The following is a 24,179-nucleotide window of genomic DNA, read 5'->3' on the forward strand; positions in this document are numbered from 1 at the left end:
ACAGTTTCCTTAAATCCTTCAAGTAAATTCTTTTTTCAGTACCCTGGAGGAAGACAGAAGGGCAGAAACTGTGAAGTTTGAATGCTGGAAGAGGGAAAGAATTATTCTTCCCTCCCCAAGGCTTCCTATTTAGAGATCTCTCATAGACACAAATCCAAAGAAAAGTCAAATTCTTATATCTAGGGAACTAGTTCACAGAATACTTTAAGAGAACTAAAAGAAAAGAGATGTTGTTGAGCCAAGTAAGATTTAAGACTTGGGATGAATTCTTACCTCCTGGCTTTCTACAATGGAGATTCTATTGTTGAAGAGAAAGGCTTGAGACTGGGAGATCAATTAGGAGCTACTGTAATAGGCCAAAAAAAAGTAATAAAGAACCTAAACTAAGATGTTAGCTAAATGACAGAAAGGGATCAACATGAGAGATATTATATACAAGGAAAAATGACAAGAAATGCTAACTGATTGGATATGTGGACTAAATAAGAGACATGGAAAGATAAAAATTAAGTCATGGTTCTTGACTTATGAAATTAGAACCGTAGGGTCAATTATAATAAAATATGGCTTGGATGGACTGCATAGAGTAATACTTCCCATTTACTTGCATTTGAAGGATAGTTTATGGCAAAAAGGTTGTTTTTCAGCAACACTTCGTTTTTGTTCTAGGCACCACATTTTTAAAGAAAAACATTGAGAAACTGGAGACTGTATAAAGAAGGGAAACAAAGATGGTAAGAGACCTGATCATGCTTAGCCTAGAGAAAAGATTGAGGAAGATATGGTGACCATCATGGTCAATTATTTGAAGGGCTATCATATTTAAGAGGATTATACTTGTACTGTTTGGCCCTGGAAGACAGAACTAGAACCAATAGGTGCAGAGTCCAATTTAGGTTCAACAACAGGAAAAACTACCTAATAATTAGATCTGTCCAAAATGGAAAGGTACCTTCACATGGTAGTGAATTCTACCTTTTCTACTTCGTAGACTGAAACAGCAACTGGATAAAGATTATGTGCATTATATTAGAGATTCCTTTGTGTAATAGATGGCTACTGAAGTACCTTCCAATTATCAAATTCTGTGATTCTTGCTGTGCTATTGCTATCTGCCTACTGGCTTTCCTACCTAAAAACAGCACAGACAAAAATGCATAGAATGGGATTTTCTTCTTTCCACTAATCTTTTTTCCTACTAATTTAAAAGAACACAGTATCATGTATTAGACATCTGATGTATACAAGACACTGCAAGAAAATCAAAAAAGGAGTATGGTTCCAAGAATTAAATATACTATCTCAGATATACTTTAATCAATGTATCTATCCCCTACCTTAATCAAGATACTATGGCTTTCCAAATGCAGTACAAGACTAAAATTTTTTTTTTGGTTGCTATGTCATACTTTTAAACTCATTTTGAGCTTGTATTCCAGATCTCTTTCACATTCTGTACTTCTGAAGCCAAGTTTTAAAGTTTACATTTATCCCTTTTAAATTCTAGCTTACTAGATAGGGACCATTGAGTGCTTCTATAAATTTTTTTTTAATTCTTAGACTGTCATTCACTGTGTTAGTTCTCCCTTTCATAATCATGCTTTATCTCCTATGTAAAGTTCAAACCCATATTTTAATATTGTCATCACCTTCATGAAACCTTCCCCAGTCTCCTAGCCCAAGTAAAAAAAGAAAAAAAGAAAAGCCTTTTCCACATTCAGCCTACCAACATATTTTGTTGGCACTTCCCTAATATAGTTAAGATTTTATATGTGAATTTGTCATATCCCATTAGACTGTGAACTCCTTGGATCGCTAATGCACAGAATTCCACATACAATTGGCAAATTGATTAAATAATGTTTGTTTAATTATATTTAAAATACTATGTAGGACTAACAAGCCTTATTCCCTGAGGAGCCAAAAATAAAAGGACAACAAACAGAAAAGATCAGGCATAATTGTTCAGGAAAAACTAGAATGCAATAGAGCTTGAGCTCTCTTCTGGTTTAACATTTACTACTATATATTCTTAACTCTAGTCCATACTTCAAATGACTAAAAGATTTAGGCAACAGAAACTAGAGGCAAATAAAGAAGCAAATTTGACTTCACAGTGATAACTGAGACTCTGGATGAGAATACTTTCTTCAAAAGAAACTGAATAACTCACATGAGAAAATCCAGGGAGGAAAGCAGGAGAAGCAATATGGAAAACATTTGGATGTAGGTCAGTAGAAGGAAAAATAAGCAATTTTGTTATTAGAATATACTACAGACCACTTAAACAGAAAGAATAAATAAATGAATGTTTAGGAAACAGATCTCAAGTCTGGTACAGCCAACCAACTACAAACCTTTTTGCTTATCTTAATAAGTCTTTTAAAAAATGGAAGAACTAATAAGGTGAAATTCTATCTGAATCTGATTCTCATATCACAGAACTGACTGCTGGAGTGAAAATGAAAGGATATCCTGAGAAGTGACCACTTTCTTCTAGAATTTGTAATAAAGAGAGGAAAGTCCAGTTAGTTTCTGATATGCCTTCTCATTTTGGCAAGGCAGAAAAAGGAAAGATAGGATCCTATGGATTAAAATTCTATAGAGATAACCTAGGAGAATTTTTAAAAAGACTCAAGAATAAAATACTTTACACATAAAAGGGAACAATTCCAATGAAGAAAAATAGATAATACTTAAAAGACTGACATGGACAGGAACTCATCTACAAATTGGAAGGAAAAAAAATGAATGTACAGAAGATTTAGAGAATATGGCACAACCCCATAGAAATATTCAGAAGTGCTAAAGTTAAGCATGTAAGGGAAGTTTAACGATAGGGAGATAGTGTAGTAGTGGGGAACTTAAAGCAGTCATGATAATAGCACCAAAAAACAAGAGAGAACACAATAGTTCAATTCTTATTTTGCTTATTTTCTGTGCCAAGATATATGGCCTTTGCACTGAAAATGACAATTAAAATGGCTAAAAGGGAAATGATTATCTGAGATAAGAAAAGCAGACAGTAAGAGATTCAGTTTGCCTTTAAGGATTCAAGTCACTGAGCTTCAACAAACTACACTTTTAGGTACCAAGATAAGTACCTGGTATGATTGCTAAGCCACTGACAGTAATATTTATCTGAAAGATCATGGAAAGCAGAAGAGATACCAAAAGATTGGAGAAAGGTAAATGTCTCAATTTTCCAAAAAAGCAAAGAATATACGCAGCAAATTATAAGCTAATGAGTTTGGCTTTGACTCCTAAGAAAACTGTAGGACAGATCATTAAAGTGATAGCTAGTAAAGATCCTTTACTTTAAGGGAAGAGGTGATTACAAAGAGTCAGCGCAGCTTCTTCAAGAACAGGTCATGCCAGACTATTTCCTTTTTTTGTTAGGGCTACACTCAACTGGTAAATCTGGGGAATCCTGTAGCTACAGTAATACCTAGATTATATGAAAGCATTAAATAAATTATGTCATATTATTCTTGTGAAGATGGAGAAACAACAATACAATTAATGAGATAACCAGCCAGACTCCAAGAGTATTGTTAATGGTCAGATATCAATGTGGCAGGATGTCTCCAATAGGGCACATCACTGATCTTGGCCTTAAAATTATAGAAAGGTTTAGATGATCTTTTCATCAAATGTGCATCAAGCTTCAAAATAAAATCAACACAGTATGACAAGACTAAGAGCTAAAAAGGATCTTGATATGCTGAACCCTGAACTGGAGATGAAATTCAATAAGGACAAATGTAGTCTTAGTCTTATAACTAGGTTTTAAAAATCAACTTCTCAAGTAGAGAATGATTAAAACATAGTTAATAGTTTGTCTAAAAAAGATCTGGGGGTTTAAGTAGATTGCAAACTCAATATGAGTCAGCAATATGAAGCAGCAGCCAAAAAAGCTAATGCAATCTTGGGCTGCTTTAAGAGAAGCATGGTTTCCAGGAATAAGGTGTCCAATAGCTCTGTTCTCTGCCCAAAGCCAGACCACATCTAGAATTCTGTATTCCATTCTGAGCACTACCATTTAGAAAGGAAATTAATAAGTCAAACAATGGTAAATAGTCTTGAATGTTACATGAATGAAATAGTCTTCATGTTATATGAAGATGAATTGAAGGAATATGGGCTGTTTACTTAGTCTGAAGAAAATTCTGAGGACGTGACTTTTAACAAGTTATCTCAAGTTCCAACTTCTCATATGGGAAAAGAATTAAGAGTTGTTCAATTTGGCCCCCAAGGGCAGGACCAGTAGCACTGGGTAGAAGTTGCCTAGAAGCAAATTCAGGCTTGATGTCAAAAAATCTTCCTATAAAAACTTAAAAGTAGTCCAAAAGCAGAATGTGCTGCCAAGAAAGGTGGTGATCTTGGAGGTCTTCAAAGAGTAGATTATCACTTAGTTAACTACTGTAACTTTTGATTATGGGATAGACTAGGTAGCTACTAAGGCCCCTATCACATATCAAATTTTGTAAAAAAAAAAAAAAAAATCATCTCAATAAGAAAAGCTAAATTGCATGGCTTATTTTTCATCACTTGAATTTTATTTTATAATCATCATCATTTGGGAAATTCAGACAACTTATTCTTCGGCAAGAGAGATGAGGCAGCTAGCTAGGTGGTGTGGTGAGAGCCTGGAGAATCAGGAAGATACAAGTTCAGATTCAGCCTCATACACTTACTCTCAGTAAACCTTGTCAATTTAGACAGTCATTGAGTAATATAAGTAAATTACTCAACTTAGCTCAGTTTATTCACTTGTAAAGGAGATAATAAAGCACCTACTTAGCAAAGTTGCTATAAGGATCAAATAGTTCCCAGCACAGAGTAGGCACTTTATAAATGCTTATTCCCGTTTCCTGATACCACTCCAAATGTGAACACACTGCAAAAATACTCAATCTGAAATGGGTATTTGATTACAATTTAGGGTGGTGCCAGATCCACAAATTCATCAAGCACAGGAATTCCTAGTGTGGAATCTTCCTCAATCAATGCATATTTAAAACTGTTCTGTAACTTACAGCCTGGGAACTAAAATTCTAAATAATAAAAAATATACTAAAATACAAAACCATGTAGTTATTTTAAAAGTTACTAAGATTTGACAAACCACATTAATTTACATTGCTAATTATAAAGAATTAATATGTTAACTGCAAAGTATTCATACTTGTTGAATAAAATCTTAATATAACAATTCAGAATGACACTGGTCTTATTTTTACAATATAACACTATACAAGGTAAAACATTTCTCTGGATTTTTAGATTACTTATGCTGTTGAATGGTTATTTTATTTAATAGTTGAAACACATTGCTTATGACATCATTGAGAAGTACAACTATCTAATGAAACATATTAGACTGACTACATGAGTATTCTAATGAACCAAAAGACAATTATTCCCAACAGCAATAGACATGTAAATTGTTTTTAACTAAGAGGCAAGGCATACATTCTAAAACTTAAATTATTTTAGCAAAATATCCCAAATTTAGCAATTTTACCTAGAAATGATTTTGATTACAAAAAAACCTAAGTGTACTCTTTTCCTCAGAGCAACAGAAACGTCTTAAAATCTTAGTATCCAATTATATAACTTAGTCTTTTTCACTCATAAAATGGGAAGGACAACCTTTCTTACTTTTTTTTTCCTAAATGATTCTTTTATTTTAGAATAAATTAAGGCAAAAGAAGTAAACAGCACTTCTATAACTACAAAAATCCAGTTACTAAAAACTGGATGTAATCTTTACCACTTTAGTGGACTCTGGTAAATTCCAAAAGCTTACAGAGTTTTAAAGACCATACTTTTTGAAAGTTATCAGAAAACTTATCTGAATAGTTCACCCTTAATCCTGAAAACTGTTATGTCTAATGTTACATAGTTACATAGATGTATATGTGATTTACATATTGTCCCCATTGCATGATCATCTATGACCTTTGAGGTATACACCCTTTAAATGCTTATTTTAAAAAAAAAAAGTAACAAAAAAATTCAATTAAAAAATTTAAAAATCCAATAATTCAAGTGACAAATTTTTATTTTACACTATCATCTATTCTTTACCTTTCATAATACTTAAAAACAAACATTTCAGATGTTAAACACAGGCTCATAAAATTCATTACATTAGACAGCAAGGTTTTCATTAAGCAGGTTGCTTCTGACACATACTGGCTTTGTGAACCTGGTTAAATAATTTGACTTTACAATTAAGTGTTCTAAACTAAAACTATTGGTTACCAAGACTTATACTATACTGGTAGAAGGTGTTTCCTCGCTTCCATTGAAATCACAAGCCTAGCTTCTAACCCTATCCTATTACTAAAAATAAAGACTATCATAAAACCATTAAACTTAACAATAAGCAGAATTTAAAGGGCACTACTCCCACATTAGTAGGTTAAAGAACATAATGATTCATTCCAAATGAGATCCAACCCAAATGGATCACTATGCTACCATACACAAGCTAAGAAATTGGGAGAGAAATGCCCAAAAGATGCTTCTTCAATAAATATTTCCTTCTCAATTTTTCATTGACTATTTGCTGAATATTTATTATGTAAAAGGCGAATAGTTTGTCATAACTTTGCTAAGTAATAAAAAACATCCAAAGGAGCCCCTGTGCTCAAGGAATTTATTTAAACACTAATGATGAAGGATAGTATATGATAAATGCTAAATAGCTGTACAGAAAATGAGAGCCATAGGCATTCAGAGGAAGGGAGGGAATCACGTAAGCTTTAGCATCCATAGAGAAAGACAGATTCAGGAAAGTTGAATTTTCATCCCAATTCTGACAGGTGCCAGAGGTATAATCCTACCAAATAACTTAGTTTCTGAGCCTCAATTTGGTTATCGGAAATAGCTGTATCACCTACTTCAGAGGACTGCTTTAAATGTTAATATACTACATATGCATTATCAAATGATAATACACAAAGTAGGATACAAAATTAATTTCTCAAAAGCTGGTGTATATTCTACATATAATATATAGTCTGCTATTTATGACAAAGTTTTTTAGGCACTAGAATTTAACTCCATCTCATATTACTACTAGCCATTTAAAAAAAAAAAAACTATTAAAACAGGGAGGCATTTCTGAGGATGCAGGAAGCAGGAAAAAGCAGATATTAAGGCCTGGTCTGACTGATACATAGACAGTGGCAGTGGACTCACTGGCTTGTGTCAGAGTACAATAAACACATGTGACCTCAAAGATAGGTAGAGAATTGTAACAAGAGCTTGTATTTACAGTCACTTTTCTGTTGTGGTCCTTTAAATGTTTTTATAAAGAATTCGGTGAACTCAGGAAAAGAGGGTAGGAGACTGTGGGATTGATGCCAAAGAAAACAAGGTGCCACATGTCAAAAGACCGAGTACCTAACACAAAGGGTAAAAGGCCATCCCCTCCACTACATCTAGACCAAAGAGAAATTAGCTGCTTATTTAACAGTTAAACACTGAGGTTTTCTATTCCTCTATCTTCCACATTAAAATCCCTCCTTCCTTTTATGACAGAATACTGTGCCCCTTACTAAAAAAAAAGGATGAGGACACTAACTAAACCAGACTTCTTCCCTCTTGCCTGCCTTTTCGCTCGAGTCTTCTTCGGATAGCTCTAATTTCCTCACAAAATTCTCCTCCCAAAGCATTCGGGTTTCTTGCAAGGTATTATTTTCCTTTCCTAAAGTTTCTTCAACCCCTGCTTCTGAACTCTCTAGTCTTCTATGTTCCCAGCCTTCTCCTCGAGTGTCATCCTAATCATACCTTCACCTACTCTTTTCTTCCACTTCCCCACGGTCCTAGTCTCAACAACAACAACAACAAAAGTCACTCAGTCCCCCCCAAAACATTTCTCCTTTTTCCCGGCTGCCCCCCTTCCCTAAAACCTTCCTCAATCCCTTATCTCTCCTTTAATGGCTCAACCCCATTCGCTCCTATCAAGAACAACTTCCCCTACTTTCTCCGGGCCCTTCCCCCCCATCTCATCTTTGCCCCCCAGCTCAAGCCTTGGCTCCTCCCAGGACCTTCTCTGTCCCTAAATTTTACCCGCTTCAGGCCCCTAACCCAGGACCTTCTCTTCTTTCCCCACTTCTCTGCCTACTGAGGCCCTTTCCCTCTGCCCCCAAACCCCTTACTCCTGGCTCGGCCCGACAGGGCCCGGCCCGGGTTCCCGGCTCAGCAGTCCCTCCGGGGCCCCAGTCCGCCCTGTCCCGCCCGGGGCGGGCGCGCTGCCGGGCTCACCAGTTGGTCATGTCCAGGAAGAAGGCGCAGCCGGCCGGGTTGAGCTGGAAGCCGAGCAGCCGCTGGAACTCGGAGATGAGCACGTCCTTGTCGGTGGTGCCTAGGCAGCTGAACTTCTGCATCAGCTCCGGGTCCAGGTCCACGTCCATGCCCTCCATGGCGGGGGCCGGACAACTCTGCCGCCCAGACCGCCGCCGCCGCCGCCGCTACAACCGTGCCTCTCTCCGCCGCCGCCGCCGCTGGGCGCTGCTCCCCCGGCTCCACCCCCCCCACCCCCCGGAGCCGAGCCCGAGCCCGAGCCCGCTCCGCCCGGCTGAGGTAGGTAGGTAGGCCCCGGGCCTCTCACCGCTTCATGGGGGCAAAGTCTCGCTCGCTCTCGTTCTCGCTCTCACGCTCCGCGCTCGCCCCCGCCCCCACCCCCCGCCCCCCCCAGCGCCGCCGCGGCCGCCGCGGCCGCCGCCTCCTCCTCCGCCGCCTCCCCCCTGCTTCTCCAGACCTCCACCTCCACCTTATCCTTTCCCTCCTCCTCCCGCGCCGCACCCACTGCGCAGGCGCCGCGGCCCGGCGGGGGGTGGAGGGGGGGCCACCCCCTCCCTGCCCCTTCCTCTCCCGAGTCCCCCCGCCCCTCAGTGACGTCACAACCCCGTGACGTCTCCCGCGTGACCTCAGCGCTGTGGAACGAGCGGGAGAGAAAGGGAGGGGAGAAGCGGAGGAGGAGTAGGGGGGTGGGGAGAAAAGCTGAAGTGCGTGCTTCTTGGTGGAGTGCTGGATGAAGGGGAAAAAGAACCCCGGGAGGTCGTGGCCTGGATAGGCTGCGCCCCCCGCCCCTAGTGAAAGATAAACACGGCCTGCTTAGGGGAGTTGACTTTGCAGATGTGACTTTGCAGTGGCAGTCAGTGCTTCCGTAACTTTTAACCCAAGCACTTTGCCTCAGTTTCCTGAGCTATAAAATGGGAATGATCCACTATATCGATGAAAACAATGGCGTGGTGGCTAGAAGGCCATCCAGTTGGCACTTGGTAGGCGCTTAATGCGAGGGGGGAAAAATTGTGAGGCTTTTAGCTTGAAGAACTCCGTACCAGATGCTGTTATTCTTTAGATGAAGAACTGAAGCAGACTGGGACTTGCTCAAGGATAGATAAATAAGTGACCGCCTTTGAAACTGATCAACAGGACAGGGGCAGAGAGAAATAGAGGGTGAAAATGAATATTTGATCCCAGATTTCCAGTTGAAAGGAATCTGAGAGTCACCGAGTTGTGGTATTCTAGAACCCCCAAGAGAAGAGTTCATCTAGGGCAACCCATTATTTTACAGATTAGGAACGGGAGGCCGTGGCCAAGTATGGACTTGCCCAAGGTCACACAGGGAAGTCGGGAAAATAAAGCACAAGCCTATTAGTTTTCCCAGTCCAGTTTTTTTTTCTTCCTAATAGTCAGCAAGCATTATTAAGCACTTAATGCCAAGGAGTGTATATTTAAAGATTCCAAAGTAAGATTCTTAGAGTAAAACAACCTATACTATATATATTCTTGATAAACATTGACCTTAATTCAATATCACTATTTTTCATAAGTAGCCCTAAATAAACAGTATTACCACTGTACATATGCATACTTATATATGCATATTACAGAAATATTTATATACATCTATATGTATTTGTTAATATTACATAAATGGTTGCATCTGTCTTCCAAAAGCCTGATGAGTATCCATATAACATTACACCCAAGCTGAGAGATAACTAAACGCAATGTATACATAATACAAGCAAAACTCATCCTCATAAATTACAGTTTGCAATCAAAGGTTTGGTCAACTCCTCACCAAAAACTAGCAAAGTCCAATTAACTTACTATCCCTGTCTGACATTAACAAACCTGTAACACACTCTCTGAATCAATGAATATCAAAACTGAAAGAAGCCTTATATATTACCTAGTAATTGCCAGAAGAGTAGGATGACAGGCTAGGAAGTTAATTGGCAGAATCAGAAATAATTTCCACATCCAAAAATTATTTTTTAACCATTACTCTTTTCAACTGCTCTGGTCCCAGGCCTGCAGAGGTTAAGTCCCAGACCCACATCCTGCAGTGTCTGGGGCACCAGGAGGGTTAAGAGAGACATTCTGACTGATGAGGTCCTGGATATCTAGGTGGACATTAGAAGAAAAAGCCTGAAGGATGGATAGGATTATAATACTTCCCGAGGCAAGCAGAGAAGAACTCTGCTGGATCCTCTCAATCCTGAATGGACCTTTTCTTCTTAAGGAAGCCTTTTGTTCAAGTGGACTTTTCAGTACAGTCCTACCCCAAGTGGAGGTGTCTAGAAACTCCATCTTTACTGTATCCAATCAGAAACACAAGTTATGATATCAAACCCTCAAGTTATATTTCCCCTGTAAAACATCTGTTCATTTTGTAAATCTTTGCTAACTTCTCTTTGAGTTCTTGCATATTTCTACCTCATGACACCTAATGTCATGGTTAATGACTTCTTGGTTAATTTGAGTTTTACTAGGGAACTTGTCTTTCCCCTTAATTGCTAAAACCCCTTTTCTTTGACTTCTCTTGGAAGTTAGCTTGTTCTTAGCAGCATACTAAAATCCTTGATCTTTTATCTGGAGATCTATACCTACAAATTCTTTTGGAAATCAAGACACCTAACTATAATCCCAAATTTTGGGATCTCACCTATACCACATCATTTTGGTGGCTAGCCCTAAATTGGTAATAAAGGTACCAGAAGTAGCAACATGGATGGAAATATATAATAGATTTGGGAGAGCATAATTATAAAAGAATATTATAAAAATAGCAAATAGAAATTTGATTCATAATAGACATTTGATATTTTATTACATACATAGCGGCTCAAATAAATACTACTAGACAAGGCAGAGTCATAGGTGATTAAACAACTTACTTTTTAAGGTCTCAGGGGAGGAGAGGAAAATAACACAGGATCTAAGGAGTGACAAGGATGTTTATCCAGATGTTGATGCTGGAAAAACTGAGTTCCCATCAGGGAAGGCTCAAATATGCTAATCAAGACAACCTGGGGGAAATGAGTTCCCATCATGGTTGACAATAAAAAAAAAGGATGGACTGTTTTAGAAATTCCTGAGAATAAGCTGGTCCAGAGTTCCCATCAATCACATCATTCTAGTGACCTGGTTAAAGAAGAGTCTGACTACACCCATAATCTCCTCATGACTCTTTACCCTCAACTAAGGATCAGGGTTAACCTTTAGAAAGTGTCAACCTTTAAAAGAAGTAGTTACTGTCATGTGCCTCCTTCAAATTACGGCTTATCCAGGTGCCATCATATATTCCCTATTTTGTTTCCTTTCTCCAACGTTGAAATAGAAAATATTCCATTCAAATTTGATGAACTACATAGCAGACATTGTGTTAGGTCCTAGGAGTACAAAAGTGTGGGAAAGAAACAGTTTCTGACTTCAAGGAAATTGCCGTTTCAAAATCACTGATGTTTTTCCACTGCACTTTTATGTGCATTATTTTATTTGAACCCAAAAACAACTCTAAAAAGTTATCATAAGTATCCCAATTTTACAGAGGAGAAAATTTGCCCAAAGCCATAAAGATAATAATTGTCAGAAGCAGGATTGGAATCTAAGTTTATCCTAACTACAAGACCAATTTCTTTTCCATTATACAATATTGTCTCCCTTTAATTCAGTAGAAGGGGATATGAAATACATTTGATGGAAAATAATCATAATAGTAACATTTATACTGTACTTCATATACTTCAACTGTTTAGCTAACAATACTATGATGGAATTGCCCATTATCACCCCCATTTTTTTTAATATAACTTTTTATTGACAGAACCCATGCCAGGGTAATTTTTTACAACATTATCCCTTATACTCACTTCTGTTCCAATTTTTCCCCTCTCTCCCTTCATCCCTTCCCCTAGATGGCAAGCAGTCCTATATATGTTAAATATGTCACAGCATATCCTAGATACAATATATGTGTGCAGAACTTAACAATTCTCTTGTTGCACAGGAAGAATTGGATTCAGAAAGTAAAAATAACCCGGGAAGAAAAACAAAAATGCAAACAGTTTATATACATTTCCTAGTGTTCTTTCTTTGGGCGTAGCTGTTTCTGTCCATCATTGATCAATTGAAACTGAGTTAGACCTTCTCTTTGTCGAGGAAATCCACTTCCATCAGAATATATCCTCATACAGTATCGTTGTTGAAGTGTATAATGATTTCCTGGTTCTGCTCATTTCACTTAGCATCAGTTCATGCAAGTCTTTCCAAGCCTCTCTGTATTCATCCTGCTGGTCATTTCTTACAGAACAATAATATTCCATAACATTCATATACCACAATTTGCCCAATCATTCTCCAATTGATGGGCATCCATTCATTTTCCAGCTTGTAGCCACTACAAACAGGGCTGCCTGTTTAGTATCTCTTTAGTATCTCTTTGGGATATAAGCCCAGTAATAACACTGTTGGATCAAAGGGTATGCACAGTTTGATAACTTTTGGGGCATAATTCCAGATTGCTCTCCAGAATGGATTCGTTCATAACTCCACCAACAATGCATCAGTGTCCCAGTTTTCTCGTATTCCCTTTTTCCTGTCATCTTAGCCAATCTGAACAGGTATTACCTTCATTTTACAAAAAAATGAGGTTCAGGGAAGGTGAGTAACTTACTTGCCCCTGATCTCAGAGCTAAGAAGTATAGGAATAGATTTGTTCCGGTAAACTTTTAATAACTAGCTTTCCACAAACCCACAATGTACTTTTTAAGCTTTAATCTGCATTAGTAATATTTCCTCCATCCCTTAAATCTAAAAGTATCAATAAAACAATAAATCAGTTTCTAATTTGTAGTTTGCCAATTTCTGAGGTATAAATGTTCCTACTGAAAATTTAACAATAAGCTCATAAGACCTGATCTTGACCTTCCTCTATGGGAGCCAGAAAATCTAAGTCTTTCTGCAACCACTTCCAGAATTGTATCTATAATATTACACAGTTTGTAGAGAAACCATGATTAAGGAATTGTTGTTGTCCTTATGAGGATGTGTGTGTGTGTGTGTGTGTGTGTGTGTGTGTGTGTGTGTGTGTGAGAGAGAGAGAGAGAAACTGTGTCCCCTTTAATCTGTAAAATAATCACTCTGCCTCTTTGATTCCTGGCTTCTCAGACTCCAGAGAGTCTAAACGAAGGCCAGTTTCTCAGGCGGCTTTTTAAGGCAAATCACCCTATCCCCCATCCCCTCATTGGTAGCCAGATCCTCATTCAGGAAGCCTTCAAAGTGATTTTCCTTCAGTTAGAGATCTGGGTCTGATATGAATAAGTATCTAGGCCTGGGGTCATTGGCTCTCTTTTCAATTGGGAGCTTTAGCCTCAGACTCCTATAAAGGACAATTCTAAACTTCACATTTTTGCAGAATGTCTGAAGCAGGATTGTGCTTATCAAGGACCCTCTCTCTCTTTGGCATAGCTGCCTTCCAAGACTCCAAGACCTGATAGGAGACCCTCTTCTCAATGAGAAATCTTTTTTATTTCTCTTCCAGGACCTTGTCAATCAGAAGTCTGTCTCCTAGTAAAGCTGGCTTCTATAGTGCCAACAATAAAACTTCTCTTTTTGCCACTAATATTTCGGGTTTGTGAATTTTTTCACATAGAACCTGTGCCTCCGACCAAAAGGGGATTCCCACAACTCTCTGCACTGCCACTAGAACACTTAGATTCTGTCCAATTCTTCTTGACCCCACGGACCTCTATCCAAAGGCACAGAGGTGGTTTGCCATTTTCTACTCATGTAGATTAAGGCAAACAGATTAGTGGACATGCCCAGGGTCACACAGTTGGTGAGTGTCTGAGACTGGGTTTGACCTCAGGTCTTCCTGACTCCAGGCACAGGGACATATCCAACTGAACCACCTAGTTCCCTCCTGATAAAGACCTAAATAGCGTTCTCTAATAAATAGGGGAATGGAAAGGGGTCAGGCCAACTTAGTCTCTATTTTATAATAACCGATGATATGTTAGTATGTTTTCAGAGCAGAAATGTTGATGATGTTGTATAAGTCAGTACAAAATTCCTGTAGGAAGAAGTATATGAATTAATTTGAAAAACAATCACTTTGGTTAGGAAAAGTGGGTTGACCTTGGAGGATTTTAAGTACCAAAATGAGTTTCTATTTTAGCAAGCAGACAATGATGGAGCCAATCAAATCAACAAGCATATACTGAAGATTTTTGAAGAAATGATAAGTTAGACTGGAATATTAAGAAGAGTCTTTTGAATGTGGAAACCAAATTATTAAAAAAGAAAAAAAGGAGGTGAAATTGTGCGAAATAGATTGGCATTTGGTTTCCACAGTAATGAAAATTAAATTGGACCCACAAGGACATCAAGGAATAATCAAGGATGGAGGTTATCTTCCCCCAAAAGAATATAAACTCTTTAGGGGCAGGAACTGAGTGACTTTTGCAGTCAGGAGTGGTGACCTGACATTTGAAAAGAATCTTTTGTTCTTTGTCCTTAGCCCTCCTCTCTTAGCTTTTCCCTTCTAGAATGTAAGCTCCTTAGGAACAGGACTAGCTATGTAATGAGGGGTGTAGATTTATGCAGTGTAGCTTCTGTAATACCATAGTAATAGGGAATCAAAGGAGGGACTTGTGCTTCTCAATAGGAAATAAAATATTGCCTTTAGAGTTTCAAACGTGTGTCTACTCACCTAGGCACCCATTCTTGCAAGAATATAAAATACATCTTTCCTGTATTTAAAAAATAAAGAAAAGAGGAGGCAGCTAGATGGCACAGTGGATAAAGTAACATCCTGAAGTCAGGAGGACCTGAGTTCAAATTCAGCTTCAGATAATACTTCCTAGCTGTGTGACTTTGAGCAAGTCATTTAACCCCAACTGCCAAAGTCCAAAAAAAGAAAAAGAAAATTCTTTTACCAACTACATGAAGTATAGATTGAAAATGGGAGAAATTGAAGGCATAGTTTAGTTCTAAATCTCAAGGATAGAGATACAGCCCCATAATTCTTAAATCTAACTACAGAATTTATTGATAATATATACTAACTTTGTTCATATACATAAAAGTGTATCATACACATATGCAAAAAAAATCAAGTGACAGCTGAAACAAACGACCTGATTTCTAAGTTATCTATTTTGTATTTCCTCTGAAGTCTAGACCATTATTTTGGGGGGGATTTTTGTTTGTCTTTTAACTTGTTTGTTTTAAGTTATTAGAGTTGAGGTCCTGTGTTCCATCTCCTTAAGTTTGTCAGGACTTTTTTATGTAGACAACTGCCTCACTTAAGGAATAGAGCTGATCCAAGAAATCTTCTTTTACTATAAAAAAGCCAGAAGTGACCAAATGAAACAAAGCACTGAAGAGATCATTTCTAGAATTGATACAGTTCTGTCTTTTCAAATTAAGTTTATCTTTTTGAATGATTGACCAAATTCTCAAACTCATTATTTCCAAATATTATTTGTCATCTTCCCACTAAAAACTGGGATAAATATCCTAGTTTTGTTATATCCTTAATATGCTCTTAGTTATCCAATAATTAAAATTTCATAATCAGTGACACTTCCCTCTCCTCCTACATTGAATTAAATCCTTTCTAATCTATTTTTAAAAACAAAGCCACATAAAAATATACCTAAGAATAGCATCATTTATTTTAGTACATGCCAGGAAGCATTTCCATCAGGGACAGTCCAAAGCTGCCCCAACCAGTTTGTTCTCTAGTCTCCTTGGTGGAAATCAATTTCTGCCATTGTTTGGAGATATTTGAGCAGGTCTTTCCCCTGATGTCTAACAGGCAGGTGGTTATGTCCAAGGAGAAAACTGAAGGGAAATATTATATACATCTACAAAATAGAGTCCCTCATCAGAGAAGGACTGACACTGGTGCCCAGTCACCAGGCTAAATATACGGATTTGGGAGTTAGATGCATAAAAATAACAAATGAATACCCCAAGAACATAGGTAAAATTTCCAAAAATAGAAAAAAGAATAGGGTATAAAATAGAAAGGTCTTGGAGGAGTATTAGAAATAGTGATAAAGACTTAAAAGGAATAGTCAATCTAGAAGATATCTAATAGAACATCACAGGAACCAAAGCCAGGAGAGGAGATTGTGTCAAAAAAAAGTTGGAGGATGATTAATACTGAAGATTTTTGAATAAGAGATGATGACAAGTTAGACTAGAATGTTAAGAGGATTCTTTTGGCAACTACATGAAAGATAGATTAGAAATGGGAGAAATAGAAGGCATAGTTCAGTTTTACATCTCAAAGAATAGGGCTAGAGCCCCATAGTTCTTAAATCTAACTACAGAATTTATTGATAATATATATTAACTATTCTTTCATATACATATTTAAAAAAATATGTGACAACTGTCAGCTGCCAGAGAAATAAAGATATTTGAAGGACTAACTACAGCCATTGGATTCTTCCTTGTCCCAGACTTCTTCTAGGGGGAACTCTTTCAAAGTGAGCAAAGAAAAAGGCCCCATTACAATAGACTACATACAATAGTAGCTGAAGTATTTCACTTATAAAAGATGTAGTACAGCATTTTACAAAGTTCCTGGGTTTCTGAAATATTCTAGAACTTAATATTTAGATGACAACAATATAGCCAAACATTCTATCAGGAAGGGAAACTTCACGATTCCATCTGAGGCAAGCTCAGGATTTAAAACAGGTTAGATAACTTACAGTCTAAGCTTTACATGCATCCTATACCCAAAAGATTTGACACCTGGGCTGATTGAACAGTTGTATTCTGTGTGGTTTGGTTTTATAGAACTAGTAGACATATGGGGAATTAGAAGGGTCCTGGTTCTGCCGCCACCATTTATTTAACTATGTATGACTCTGGCCAAGTTTCTTTATCTCCCCTGGCCTCATTTACTTCACTTATAATATAAGGGAATTTGGTGGAATTTGGTTTATTTTTTCCTTCCTTCATTATTTTTCAGTGTTCTAAGCTACATTGCCTGAAAGAATATATATTGGCTAAAGGTCACCTGTCTCAAGGATCCCGGAAGAAGAGAAAAGTATGGGAGTGGTGACTCTGCATTGTTCCCCAAAGGATCAGTAATCACTGATTATAATACTCGGGTCCCTTCTCTTTCTCCCTTTGCTCCTCATTCTAGGAAATAAGTCAGAAGTGTTTAACTTACCCATGAGGCATTCAAAAACACCCACATTGTAAATAGGGACAGCACTTCTTGATGTGATAGAAGCCTCTTAAGTCCACAAACACTGACATGCTGGGCAGAGAGATTTTTTTTTTAATATTATGTTAGAGAGAAGCTTGAGACTAAGACAAGTATAGCATGATGACCCAAATAATGTCAAAGAAAACAACATCAAAAGACTTTAGAACTCCAATCAACGAAGTGTCCAATTATGACTTCAGAAGACATTGGTGAAACAGAGGTGGTATACTAAGTAATGAAATTTTCAGACATAACCATAATCTGTTTTGCTTAACAATACTTAGATTACAGAGTTACAAGAGGATCAAATAGGATCTGGAGATAAAAGAAAGAGTCATTGGAAAATAAGGATGTTAGGTAAAAAGCAAAAAGCAGGAGTAAAACTTTTAAAAAATAAAATAAAGGTAATGGTAACTACAGAAGCCAATTAATCAATAAACATTTATTAAGTGCCTACTACATGCCAGACATTGTGCTAAGTGTTGGGAATACAAAAAGAGGCAAAAGACAGTTCCTACCTTCAAGGAGCTTATAATCTAATCCACCAGGAAAACAAATATATACCAAGCAAATTATACAGGATAAAAAGGAAATAATTAACAAAGAAAAGGCACTGGAATTAAGGAGAGGGACTTGGTAAAGTTTATGTTGAAATGGTAAAATTTTAAAGTTAAACTGCTACTGCTCATCCAGACTTAAATAGACCATGAATTCAAGAAGAATTTAGAACAGAGAACTAGATCCCTATAGACTGGCCAAGTCATTAAAAAAAAAAATTAATATGGAACCCAAGACTTAAGCTAGACTCAGAAGGGTTGATTCTTTAGAATTTGAGGGCCAGGGGTAACAAGGGGACACATTACATAGCAAAACTTTCTGCAGAGTACCTCAAAAGCTCTAAGCAAGCTACTCTGCCCTTCCAGGCTACCAAACACATTAAATATAAAAGCCATAAATCTGGTTGGCTTTGCAGCTTGTTTCTTCTCAGATAAACTATAGGACCCACACACTATAATTATAGAATTGATTTTTTACAAAATGTCCTGAATTTGCCAATTGAATACTTTTATTATTATTATTATAGCTTTTTTTTTTTACAAAACATATGCATAGGTAATTTTTCAATATTGACCTTTCAAAATCTTCTATTCCAACTTTTTCCCTCCTTTCCCCACCCCCTTCCCCTAGGTGGCAGGTAGTTCAATACATGTTAAATATGTTAAAATATATGTTAAATTCAATATATGTATACATATTTATACACTTATCTTGCTGCATAAGAAAAATCAGCTCCAGAAAGAAAGAAAAAAACCTGAAAAGGAAAACAAAAATGCAAGGAAATAATAACTAAAAGAGTGGAAATGCTATGCTGTGAACCACACTCAGTTCCCATAGTTCTCTCTCTGGGTGTAGCTGACTATCTTCATTACTGAACAATTGGAACTAGTTTGAATCATCTCATTGTTGAAGAGAGCCATGTCCATCAGAATTATTCATCATATAATTTTGTTGTTGCCATGTATAATGATCTCCTGGTCCTGCTCATTTCACTCAGCATTGGTTCATGGAAGTCTCTCCAAATCTCTCTGAAATCATTCTGTTGGTCATTTCTTACAGAACAATAATGTTCCATAACATTCATATACCACAATTTATTCAGCTATTCTCCAATTGATGGACATCCATTCAGTTTCCAGTTTCTGGCCACTACAAACAGGGCTGCCACAAACATTTTGGCACATACAGGTCCCTTTCCCTTCTTTAGTATCTCTTTGGGATATAAGCCCAGTAGAAACACTGCTGGATCAAAGGGTATGCACAATTTGATAACTTTTTGAGCATAGTTCCAAATTGCTCTCCAGAATGGCTGGATCTGTTCACATCTCCACCAACAATGCATCAGGGTCCCAGTTTTCCCACATGCCTTTCAACATTTTTCATTATCTTTTCTTGTCATCTTAACCACTCTGAGAGATGTGTAGTGATTATTTCACAGTTGTCTTAATTTGCATTTCTCTGCTCAATAGTGATTTGGAGCACCTTTTCATATGACTAGAAGTAGTTCAATTGAGTACTTCTTAAAAGGAGGTTTAGAGCTAATATTTGGTTTCCTGTTTAATGGCAATATGAGGTGATAGGTATTTTTACTATTACTGTTGCTAAAAATAATAAATAACACCTTACTCATCAAGTCCTTTGGGTTTGCAAAGCATATACTTGTTTCCTGGGATCTTCTAGTTGAGAAAAATGAGGTTCAACAGGGTTAAGTGAGTTACTCAGGGCCACATTGTATTATATCTGGAGTAGAACTCAAATTCACTCTGATTCCAAGTTCAATATACAATCCATTTGGCCACAGTGCTTCTCAAAACTAACATTCATTTAGTGTTTTAAAGTTTATGTAGATGTTTAACATCTATTGGAATCCTTGGTGTCTAGGGGAGGGAATGAGAGGGAGAGAGAAAAAAATTTGGAACACAAGGTTTTACAAGGATGAATGTTGAAAATTATCTATGTATATGTTTTGAAAATTAATAAGCTTTTTAAAAAAAATAAAGTTTAAATAATACTATATGATGATCATTTCTGATGGACGTGGCTCTCTTCAACCATGAGATGAACCAAATCAGTTCCAATAGAGCAGTAATGAATTGAACCAGCTACACCCAGTGAAAGAATTCTGGGAAATGAGTATAAACCACTACATAGAATTCCTAATCGCTCTATTTTTGTCCGCCTGCATTTTTGATTTCCTTCACAGGTTAATTGTATACTATTTCAAAGTCCAATTCTCTTTGTACAGCAAAATAACTGTTTGGACATGTATACTTATACTGTATTTAATTTAAGCTTTAACATATTTAACATGTATTGGTCAACCTGCCATCTGGGGGAGTGGGTGGGGGGAAGGAGAGGAAAAATTGGAACAAAAGGTTTTGCATTTGTCAATGCTGGAAAATTACCTATGCATGTATCTTGTAAATAAAAAGCTATAATAATAATAATAATAATAAAATAAAGTTTATATAGAGGGTGTGACCAGGATAAATCTTATTACTTAACAAAGTTAAAGATGAAGTCTCTGTTCTTGTTTAGAAGATGTCTCTGGTACAAAGTGTACACATTCCCCTTTAAGATAAAATTGAGATACCCTTTTGTGAAATGTGAAAAACAAATTCCCTTGCTCTGGTTGTTAACTGGCTAAGCTAGATGGATGAAAAGCATACTTCTTCAATCTGGGTAGTACAGAAAGGTAGGAAATGAAGATTTTGAGAGATGCCCAGTATGGTTGGTTTTTTGTTATTTAGTCATTCAGTTGTGTCCAACTCTTTGAGGACCAATTCTTCATAGACTTTAGCACACCAGACCTTTCTATCTTCCATTGTCTCTTGAAGTCTAAGTTCACATTCATTGTTTTTATGATGCTATCTATCCATCTCACCCTCTGACTTCTCCTTTTTCTTTTGCCTTCAATCATCCCCAATATCAGAGTCTTTTCCATCAAGTCCTATCTTCTCATTATATGGCCAAAATATTTAAGCTTCAGCTTCAGTATTTGACCTTCCAGTGATATAACCTTAATTAATCTAAGTATTGATTTGATCTCCTTCCTGTCCAAGGAACTTTCAAAAGTCTTCTCTAGTACTACAATTTGAAAGTATCAATTCTGTGGTGCTCATCTTATAGACTAGCTCTCACAGCCATATATTGCTACTGGAAGAACCATAACTTTACAGACCTTTGACAGAAAGATGATGTCTCTTGTTTAACTATAATCACTCAACAAGCATTTGTTCAGCATTTATTTTGAGATGGGCACTGTGCAAAGCACTAGCAATATAAAGACAAAAATTATGTCCCTGCTCTCAGGACCTCACATTCTAATGGGGGAGACAACATAAAAATAGTTGTGTAATTATGTATATGCAGCATCAGTGAAAAAAGGAAGGAGATGGGTCCCCAGCCCTTGTCTCAAGAATTTCCTCTCCCCAAAAGAGAGAAAGGAAGGGGGAATGATGAGTCAGTCAGAGCTCAGGATCTACTCAAAATTGCATATCTAGCTAAGGAAGGTGGAATTGCACCATTTGTCCCCTGCCAAAACCCCCATCCTGTCTGATTGACAATAACTTGCTAAATAACTGTCTCCTTAACTGGTTCCCCCCATATCAGTATCTTGCTCTCCCCATGTAAACTGTTAGTTAGGCTGCTAGCAAAGGCTCAAATTTCAGTATATAAAAGCTCTTCCAAACTTCCTCTAATTTTCCATTTCCAGAAATGTGGAAAAGCTGTGCAAATGCATAGTGGTAGGAGATGGAGCATTCTCTGTAAAAAACTGCAGGTAGGCTGGTGTTACTGGGTAGATTCATGAGGAAACTACAGTATGAGAAAAGTGGAGAGATTTCTATCCGAATATGAAGGACTTTAAGTGGTCCTTTGGATGTTCTGTAGATATCTTAAACTTGACATATCCAAAACCAAATTCATTCTCTTTCCTCCATCCCAAAACTCTACTCTCTTCCAAAGTTCCCTATTACTGTCAAAGGGCAACACCATTCTCATTCCAGGCTCATTCACCATTTCAGATTCAAAACCTAGGTGTCAATCTCTGTTCTACATTATATCCCCATATCCAATAATAGCAATATTGTACAATGATCAACCATGAATGACAGTTATTCTCAGCAATACAGTGATTGAAGACAATCCCAAAGGACTCATGATGAAAATTGCCATCCATCTCCAGAGAAGAAATTGATGTCAGCTGAATACAGATTGAAGTATTTTTCAGGGTCAGCTAGATGGTATATTGGATAGAGCATCAGCCCTGCAGTTAGGAGAACATGAGTTCAAATCTGGTCTCGGACAGCTACCACTTCCTAGCTATGTGACCCTGGGCAAGTCACTTAACCCCAATTGCTTCCGCCAAAAAAGAAAAAAAAAAAGTTGGGTTTTTTTTAGTTTTCTTGCACAAAATGATAAATATAGAAATGTTCTATATGATTGGACATGTATAACCTATGCAAATTGCTTACATTCTGAGGGAGGATGGCATTTGGAACTCAAAACTTAAAATAAAAACAATGTTAAAAATTGTTTTCACACATAATTGGAGAAAAACAAAATATTATTAAAATAACAATAAGATATTGGACTTTTGAAAAGAAAGCTTCATAAGAAAAGAAGGCAAAGTATACATTTTATGATATATTTTATATCTTTAAAAAACTTTAATCTGAGAAATAGGGGGTAGGGGGTTGGAAAGGAAGGATCTGACATCATTCATTAAATTCCAGTGCTTTCCTATTGTCTTGCTTTAAAAACCTTTTATAATCTGACCTCTTCCTACCATCCTTCTTAGATCTAACTTCTTTCCACTTACTCTTCAATGCAGGGACACTAGCATCCTTGCTATTCTTTGAAAAAGACACTCTATATCTCAACTCCATGCATTTTCACTGGCTATTCTCTGTGCCTGTAATTCTCTCCCTTCTCATCTTCACCTCTTAGCTTCCCTGGCTTCCTTCAAATTTCAATTAAAATTCTATCTTCTGCAAAAAAATCTTTCCTAATCCCTGTGGTGCTGCTTCCCCTCACAGATTGTCTGGTGTTGTCTTGTTTATGTGTATATGGTCTTTTGTGTATTTTCTCCTGCTTTAGATATTCAGCTCCCAGAGGGCAGGGACCTTTTTACCTTGCTTTTATCTCCAGGATTTATCACAGTGCCTGACACATAATAGAAATATTATAATGACATGTAATATAATATAATAAATGCTTGTTTTCTTGACTTGAACTGAATTGGGGAATGGGGAAGGGAAGTGATCAGAAATGCTTTGGGACAATCACTTTGATAGATGAATGGAGGATGAACTGAATTGGAAAGAGACTTGAGGCTTGGAAACCAATTAAAATGCTATTTCTTAAATCCCAGTGAGAGGTGAGGACAGCCTATATAAAGGTAGTGGCTGTGTGAGTAAAGAAAAAAGGATGCAGATGACAGAGGTAAAGGCAAAAAATTGCAAGATGTAACTGCTACAAAGGACAGTTCTATGGATCAAGAGGAATCATTGAGAAGTAATGGTATTTTTCTAAAGCTTCAATAAAAAATTGTTTTTTGAAGAATCACATTGAAACTTAGTGCTGGCCAACATTTGAATGATTTAAGATATGGCCAGCATGGTTCTACATTACACACATCCACTTGACTTAAAAGAAATCAGCACTACTGACCCCAAACAAATTATCTGATCTGGTGACTAGAATCTCTGGTGACTGAAATCCGGAATCTGAATGCCAATCTAGGGTCAGTTAGGGGGAATAGGAAATGTGAGGTGGCTCCCTCCTTCCCTTACCACTCACTGTAGTAAACTCAGCCTTGGCCCTCCTCCAACTAACATCCTCCTCTACACTAGTTCTTCATTGTGTTTTCTGAGAAATTTCCTTCCTTGTGGCGTAATGAAGTATTAGATTTTAGAGGAGCTGAGTTCAAATATGACTGCTTCTTACTAAACTATGTGAATTTAGACAAATCACAGAATCTTGCCTGGGATATTCGTAAGCACATTGGATTACACCATCTCTAAGGGCTCTTTTGGTTCTAGAACTATGTTCCTGTGAACAAGTTGAGCTCTGA

General features: G+C 37.3%; 1 protein-coding gene across 4 annotated transcripts in view; it reads right to left on the bottom strand.

Moving 5' to 3' along the window:
- ILRUN (inflammation and lipid regulator with UBA-like and NBR1-like domains) overlaps nt 1-17,667 on the bottom strand; it is a 186,626-nt gene extending 168,959 nt beyond the window's left edge. For 2 of the 4 annotated variants that reach the window (XM_051996440.1, XM_051996437.1), the window contains exon 1: nt 8,281-8,568. In XM_051996440.1, the coding sequence (XP_051852400.1) occupies nt 8,281-8,438 (158 nt within the window). In that variant the 5' untranslated portion in view covers nt 8,439-8,568. Of the gene's footprint in view, nt 1-8,280; nt 8,569-17,506 lie in introns of those variants that run through there. The other 2 variants (XM_051996439.1, XM_051996441.1) reach the window with 2 other exon arrangements.
- Nucleotides 17,668-24,179: the final 6,512 nt, after the last annotated feature.

The sequence above is a fragment of the Antechinus flavipes genome, chromosome 4, assembly GCF_016432865.1.
Source record: "Antechinus flavipes isolate AdamAnt ecotype Samford, QLD, Australia chromosome 4, AdamAnt_v2, whole genome shotgun sequence".
NCBI classification, from domain to species: Eukaryota; Metazoa; Chordata; class Mammalia; order Dasyuromorphia; family Dasyuridae; genus Antechinus; species Antechinus flavipes.